The sequence below is a fragment of the Salvelinus alpinus genome, chromosome 9 (genome assembly GCF_045679555.1).
Source record: "Salvelinus alpinus chromosome 9, SLU_Salpinus.1, whole genome shotgun sequence".
In the NCBI taxonomy this organism is placed as follows: Eukaryota; Metazoa; Chordata; class Actinopteri; order Salmoniformes; family Salmonidae; genus Salvelinus; species Salvelinus alpinus.
The window spans coordinates 86700288-86708504 of NC_092094.1; the positions used below are offsets into that span (position 1 = coordinate 86700288).

At 40.8% G+C, this 8217-nt stretch overlaps 1 protein-coding gene across 1 annotated transcript in view; it reads right to left on the reverse strand.

Moving 5' to 3' along the window:
* Window positions 1-8118, reverse strand: part of rtn1a (reticulon 1a) — a 47053-nt gene extending 38935 nt beyond the window's left edge. Inside the window, exon 1 of the mRNA XM_071327699.1 lies at window positions 7734-8118. Coding sequence (XP_071183800.1) covers window positions 7734-7953 — 220 coding nt within the window. The 5' untranslated portion in view covers window positions 7954-8118. The remainder of the gene's footprint in view (window positions 1-7733) is intronic.
* Window positions 8119-8217: the final 99 nt, after the last annotated feature.

The window sequence follows — 8217 nt, forward strand, 5'->3', positions numbered from 1 at the left end:
AGATATGTGGGTTTTTGGTAACGGAATTACAATGCACAAGGTAATGTTTCTTAAACTTACAGAAGTCAAATCATTTATCCAAAAATAAATATAAGTGTTGATATTAGTTGGCAGGGGTCTTTAATTCAGTCTTTAATTGTGTTTTGATGTTTAAGACGTTTGCTATTTGACCAGAAATCAAAGTCTGTACTTATTCCACATTTCCACATTTTTAGGATAGAAAATGTTAGAAAAATCTATACATACTTTCATTTCAAAAATGTTTATTGTTAGCTTTCATTTGATATGCTCCTATGAACTTCACTTGTTGGTGGTCATGGCTCCTTTTAGATGGAAATGGCCCCTACACACAGGCAACGCAGCTATTCGCCTAATGCACCCTAGCAATAGCTGCTACGCTAGGCTTCTCTCATTATGTGGCTGGAGACAAAAACGTGATAACAGATGACATCTAAAGTATTGACTATTACATGTACTGTATAGGCTTGGAAGCAGAGGTTCGATGAACTGCATGTAGGCGGCCGTGGCCCAATGCATTCATTCCACAAGACTCTGCCATTGATCTCAGGATAATGATAGTGGTCTTCAATGTTGATGATCTTTCTCTATTGTGTTTGGCTGCGCTAATTTGATATTTCTAAAATAACAACAATCAAAACATATATCGAGGGGATTTGAAATCAAAGAGTCATGTCGAGTCTTGGTTTGTTTTCCTAATGTCTTGCAGTTGCATACAGAACTGTCAGTTCCCCTCAAGCTCCCAGGAGCCTCACTCCCTAAACCTCTCCACTCCCACCTCCATGCAGCCTTCTGGCCCTGAGGGGGGCATAGGAGATGCTGTGCTGCATCAGCATCGCTCTGGAGCAGGAAGGCCTTTAATAAACCGCCATCATGCCTCTTCCTCTACTTGTATTGACTTTCAAATGAACTTATTGTGTTTTACACACACTGTTGTTCAACTTTACTGTACAATGCTATAATTACTAGAATGGCGACTTGTTGAATGAAAGTAACTGAAAAGTGAATGTAGGCTTACACTGTACAGCCAGGGTTTATACTGTATGCGAACCTGGATAAACACTGAACAGTATACGTGTTACTGTTTTTCCATGTTCAACCAGTGCGGTATCTCTTTTCAAGAGTCCTCTCCAGCAAACCAGACAAACAGAGGGCGAGAGGGGCCTTACATTAGGGTTCTTCAAACGGAAACCTCAGGCAGATAAGAGGGTGACAATGAGAAAGGGGAAGAAAGAAACAGAGGCGTTGAATTGAGGGAAGTAAGTAAGCAAGAGGTTTCACAAACACAGCAAATAGAAGTTGCTCAAAAGTGACAACGGGGGTATTAATACAGAAGGAGGTCAATAGGTAGGCAGCTGAGAGGGAAGTCAGGGTATATAATTGCAAATTAACTATTGATATCAGGGCATTAAGATTGATCCATGGCATACAATAACTGTAAAAATATTCTGTTTATCCACCATCTTCTTAAACGGCCATTATGGCTGGACAGGCAGAAAATTGGGATGAGAAAAATCTATAAAAACAGTCAGCCTACACACAAGAAGCCCTATTGTATTCAAGTTGTGAACTCAATGGAAGCTTTGGTTGCCAGTGCCACCTGTCATTTATCGATCCTGGCGAAGTCCTTGCCTGAGTGGAATGGTGAGGATAGATTATTTGAAGATCCAGACTGAGTGTCTACAAGCTGCCAGCTTTGTAGCCCAGTTGTCAATTAACTATTTTATTGTCTCACTTCACTTTCATTTATAGCCAAGACACACACCATGCACTCAAGGACACACACACAAAGGACACGTAGGACAACATGCACAAATTAGTGTCTTTTTTTGTCCCCAGTCTATTAAATTTGGACAAAATGCTGAGGACAGTGGTTGGAGTCCACTGACTGCCAACATCCCTCTGCATCCAACTACCAACCAATGTGGACAGAGAGTTGAGTGTTGTGAGAAGCCTAGTGCTATTGAGCAATTCAAACACAATCATGGCACATCTATCTCTGTACATCTTTTTTTTATAAAGCCACCATGTGGACTGGCTGTGCCACTATGTTTTTGTTGTCATATTATTGCTCTAGATTGCAGGAAATGGCAGTTACAGGTGTAAAAAAATAACAAAAATAAACATAAACTTGCCGTACTCAGCAGCACCAACTTCTTAAAAAATCCTGGGGAGAACCATGCACACTGACAGTGAGAAGGTTTGAGAAAGCATTAGACTCGATTCAAAGACAGCACATCGTTGTCTGTGGGGGGATAGAAAAATATTTGGAGAAGAATCTAATTAGGTCCACAGTTCACGACAGCTGACATTCTGTGTTGTCCCTGGAGTGGAAGTTTCATGAACCTCTCATTCGTTGCTTTATCTGTGTCCTTCCCTCAGCATTAGCTAATTGGCCCTGGAAGCTGAAGAAGACGAATGAGATTGGAAGGCAGTCTGGCAAGAAACAGGACAGGCAGAGGGGCCCAAGTCTTTTTATGAGGCAGCACAGACAGAGACACTAGCAGCACAGTTTCTTGCATCTTCATCATCCTTCCTCCCAGCAACATCGCAGGACTTCTGGATCTCTGGGAATATGAGCAGAGATCTCCCTGGTTGATGAACATGTACTGTAGACCTAACATGGAACCCAAACCAGCTGCGCGCGTGCGCAATCGTGCATAAATGTATTTTGTCCCCTCACACCAAACGCGATCACGACACGCAGGTTAAAATATCAAAACAAACTGCACCAATTATATTAATTTGGGTACAGGTCGAAAAGCATTAAACATTATGGCAATTTAGCTAGCTAGCTTGCACTTGCTAGCTAATTAGTCCTTTTTAGCTATCTTGCTGTTGCTAGCTAATTTGTCCTGGGATATAAACAGTGAGTTGTTATTTTACCTGAAATGCACAAGGTCCTCTACTCCGACAATTAATCCACACATAAAACGGTCAACCGAATCGTTTCTAGTCATCTCTCCTCCTTCTAAGCTTTTTCTTCTCTGGACTTTATATTGCGATTGGCAACTTTCATAAATTAGGTGCATTACCGCCACTGACTTCATTCGTCTTTCAATCACCCACGTGGGTATAACCAATGAGGAGATGGCACATGGGTACCTGCTTCTATAAACCAATGAGGAGATGGGAGAGGCAGGACTTGCAGCGCGATCTGCGTCAGAAATAGAACTGACTTCTATTTTAGCCCTTGGCAATGCAGACGCTCGTTGGCGCGCGCGAGCAGTGTGGGTGCAATAATTGAATAATATAGATTTCTACATTTATTTTGCAATGCTCGCGCACGAGCAATGTAGTCAGCCTGTAAGTGCTTACTCTCTCCTAACTATGGAAAAGTCCCAGACAGTAGACACCCTGTCTCATGCTTTATGCTGAGATGCAGAAGAGGAGGGACTAGCAACCCCTGAGTCACTGTGTCAAAATGTGGCTAGTGAACAATGATTGGTGTGCTTGTCTGGATAGGAGACATGTAAAGGGAATGTGTACTATTAACCTAATACCTTTCATCTTCAGAGAGTAAAATGTGTCTTTCACTGTGTACAGTGGAACAGTCCTATTGCCTTAAAACAAATCTCAGAATATCAAACACAGACTTCAAAACATACAATATTCACAGAGACAGAAGAAATGCCAGAATTCTCTCACTTTCTGCACAGTGTGTTTGTTTGTTTTGTCTACCCCAGAGGGCAGGGGAACTCATTAGATGCATATAAATGAACAAGTGGAGCGATATCCTCATGTGCATTTCGCAACGTGGTCAGATCTGGTCAGAATTCTGGATGGAGCGACATCCTGCTCATCATTACTACATTGTTTTTTAAATCTGTATTAGATATGTGTGTGCAACATTTCTATGTGCAGAGGGCGGGGATGATTGGGCATCACTTAGCCTAGAGGAGAACAGGCATGCTGTATGGTTCACGGTTATTCTTCTCAAGTTCTGCTGCTGCAATTGAATATGTGTAGCTGAGGTCAGCTACTGGAAATGGGAGGGGCCTAATGTACAGTAGCCTCACTCTGAGGTTCTGTGAGTTATGTGGTCCGAGAAGTATGCAGTTTAATTTTCTTGAGAAAATCGTGTGATTCAACAAAGATTGGAGCATGATATCTACCGGCGAGAGTGAAATCTGTGTGAGTACATTGTTGCATGGAGAGGGTCAGGGCCAGGGTCCTAGACAGGTCAGAACAGGCTAGGGCTTTTCTGTCCAAAGGCTATTGTATCATCCCCTCTATATGAGCCACGTTACAATTCCCAGCAAGCGAGTTGACCCTATTGGCGCAATGCATAGGGTGTTTGCATTTCACACCAGCGACCTGGGGTTCACTTCCCTGCCCTCTGTTCCCTACACTATTGTAGACCTGGCTGTCCAGTGTCTGCCTACAGTTTTTGAAAGCAGCCTAGCTCTGAAAAGATCCACACTGTGCCTACCAAGACCACAAGTGTCACAACAGAGTGTTTCTATGTTATAGGCAAGGCTAAAAGGTAGTTATGTTTCCCTTTTGATGATTTTGAAATGGCAGCTTTGTGTTTGTACATGTGCACGCGTGAGTGCGTGTGTATGCGTGCGTGCATTGTGCATGCGTGCATTGTGTGTTTGTGTGTGTATGTCTGTGTGAGTTTGGGAACAGGTCCATCCTCTGACTTGAGCTGTGAAGGCACAGAGTGAGTAAACCATTCATGTGAACCTGGGGCGGCAGGTAGCCTAGTGGTTAGAACGTTGGGCCAGTAACTGAAAGGTTGCTGGACCAAATCCCCGAGCTGACAAGTTAAAAATCTGTTGTTCTGCCCCTGAACAAAACAGTTAACACACTGTTCCCCGGTAGGCCATAATTGTAAATAAGAATTTGATCTTAACTGATTTGCCTAGTTAAAAAAAAACCGTTTATCTTGCCATTAGGGCAAAGAATCTGGCAGGCTGTCTGAACTGAAGCCATGTTTAGAAGACAACTTCATTTCCCACTCAACAACAAAAACAATGTTTTTTTAAACACTGATATTTAATGCCACATTTACTAAGACACTGCATTAAATCAGATTACAGGCCTAGATGCCTCTCTGTTTTTGTAGAAAAAATGTCCTTGCCATCTCAAAAAACTAAATTACAGTGCTGAAAGATCTAAGGAAAAGGCCTGGGTTAAGAAGAGAGCCGGGATTTGAAACACCACCTTATGAATATTTCAGAGGAACTGTGAATCAAAATGAAAGTGCAGGGCTCCAGTTCCCTACTCTCCAAGTGGATGGTGAGCCGTTTCTCCAGGATTAAAAATAGCAGCATAGGCTGAACTCTGCTGAAGAGGGTAATGGATTTAGAACTGAAGCATGAATGATGCTCCCACAAAAACACTGCTTTGAGGTGCAACAGCACACTGCTTAATCAATGCTACCCAACCTCATTAACATGTGTGATAAGGTGATAAGGTTCAGGGTTGGGGAATAACTGATTACAACAAAAAAATGAATCAGTTACATTACCAGAAAAAATATTTGTGAAAAAATTGATAATTCCTTCTTGGATTACTTTTACATTTAGAAAGATTACCTTTACATTAAAAAATAAAAATACATTATGACACCTTTCTGTTTTCTCAATAACATACAAATAAATCAGCACTGAAAAAAGGCACAAATGTAAGTTTAATAACTGTAACAGATTACATTTAGAGTAACCTACCCAACTCTGCTTAGGATGTGAGTGACTGATTGTATTCTAGCCAGACTGCCTTTGTAAACAAACAATTAGGACTATTTTGGAAATGCAGGCCATGGGAGCTAACATTTTCAGTAAAGCTTGTTATGCAAACACATCAAAATGGCATATAGTGCTGATTTAAAGGAATATATTTTTAAACTTTCAGTTTAACATTCAAGTGATATAGCTATGCAGTGTGTTGTCCCTAGCTTGAATAATATTTTAAAAAATGTAGTAAAAGGACTGTACCTGACCAATGTTTGTAGCCTGCTAGGCTAATGGCTAGCCCAATATGTACTCTTAAGGAGCCTAACGTTACCATTACTCCTTAAGGTGCAAGTACCTTATTATGTTATTTTCAGAGGTTGACTCAAATTCTCAATTGCGATATGGTTCTAGAAACATAAAGCCCTTTACTTTCATATCACATCAACATAATTTCACAAATGCAAAATACAAACTTACTGTACACTGTTTTAACCGGCTTTATCAGTTGCAGATGACAGTATTCTTCAGCGACAACTTTTCTGGCGGCCTTCTTCCGTTACACACAGATGTTCGGGAACATGCTATATAGCTAATTATCACAAGTGGTCTCTCTGTCTTCCATAAACACGTGCAGTAACATGGAGATATGGCCGTTTGGGAACACTAACCCTATACAGTATATAATATATACACTACCGTTCAAAAGTTTGGGGTCACTTAGAAATGTCCTTGTTTTTGAAAGAACAGCAAATGTTTTGTACATTAAAATAACGTCAAATTGATCAGAAATACAGTGTAGACATTGTTAATGTTGTAAATGACTATTGTAGCTGGAAACGGCAGATTTTTTTATGTAATATCTACATATGCGTACATACGCCCATTATCAGCAACCATCACTCCTGTGTTCCAATGGCACATTGTGTTAGCTAATCCAAGTTTATCATTTTAAAAGGCTAATTGATCATTTGAAAACCCTTTTGCAATTATGTTAGCACAGCTGAAAACTGTTTCAGCGCATGGTCAGCTCATGGCAGACCTTACTCAATCCCCTCTCATTCGCCCCACTTCACAGTAGAAGCATCAAACAAGGTTCTAAAGACTTTTGACATCTAGTGGAAGTGTTTTCTATCCAAATCTACTGAGTAGCAGGCAGTTTACTCTGGGCACGCTTTTCATCCAAATGTGAAAATGCTGCCCCCTAGCCCAAACAGGTTAACAATGTCTACACTGTATTTCTGATCAATTTGATGTTATTTTAATGGACAAAAATAATATTTTCTTTCAAAAACAAGGACATTTCTAAGTGACCCCAAACTTTTGAACAGTAGTGTGTATGTATACATATAGTGTATACATTTAACGTTTTGATTTTTGACAATTGTTTCTGTGATATGGAGGATAAGGTCATTATGCTTCCAAAATAATAACGCAAGCGATGAGTGTTAATGTTCAGAGCATAGTGGCTCTTAACAAAACTCGCCTTCATCCAATGACTCTTATGTGTAATGTACTGGAACTGAGTCATGATCAAGGGCTAGGCCCATGGCTAGGTCACAGTCGGCCTGTTGTTTGCTGTCTTCTCTTGGTCTGTTCTGTTGATCTGTTTCTCTAAGTCTTAGAGTCTAAGACATTTCAATGTTTTGTAGACCTAGATTTCATAGTCCATAAACGGTTTTGAATTGTATTTTATCCAAGTTCAAATTCTGTTCTATTCTGTAGTTACCCACTAATAGGAAATCGATTCCATTATTTGCACTTAAGTACATTTCCCAGCCAAACCCATGACTGGTGTAGATTCAATCTACTAAACTTTTCACTGACTCCGTGAGAAAGTACAGAATGTCTGGTACACTGCGATGACGAAGGTTCCATCTCAGACATGTTACACCCCAAAAAAATAGGTCTTTGTGATAGCATCGGCTGCTATGAGAAATGTAAACAGACTAATTTAAATTACGCACGATGTATATCTATATAAAATAAGTGTTGTCTATAAGTGATAAGATAAATGTTATTGATAAACCGCTTTACCTGTAGATGTAGTTTCCATAGCAACGGGAGGCCTTTTCCCATCGTCCTCAAATTGATGAAAATGATCCAGGTCGCTCGTCTCCTCCCTGGTTTTCGGTTTAAAATCTTCACGTAGCTCATCAAACCGGGGTGGGGTGCTTCCAAACAGGCCATTTCTTTCATAATCGTCCCCAAACCATTTCCCTTCCGAACCTAGTTCGTCGCTGGGCTTCGAAGACATGCTTTTAGGGAGAGGTTGCGCGAGAGATAACAGGCACAAGCTGTAACGCGGGCTACACAATGGATAGTGGGTTGGTCAAACGAATAAAACAGGAAAATATGCTATGAAGGCCGACTGCCTTTACAAATGTATACTTAAACTGTAAAATTCTAATGGCTGCGCGGTCAAGTCCGAGAGCACAAGTGAGCGAGGTTGATTGTTTTAGTTCAGCGCTTCAAAGCTGACGTCATCGTATTAGCTTATTATGGTTGACACTTATTTGGG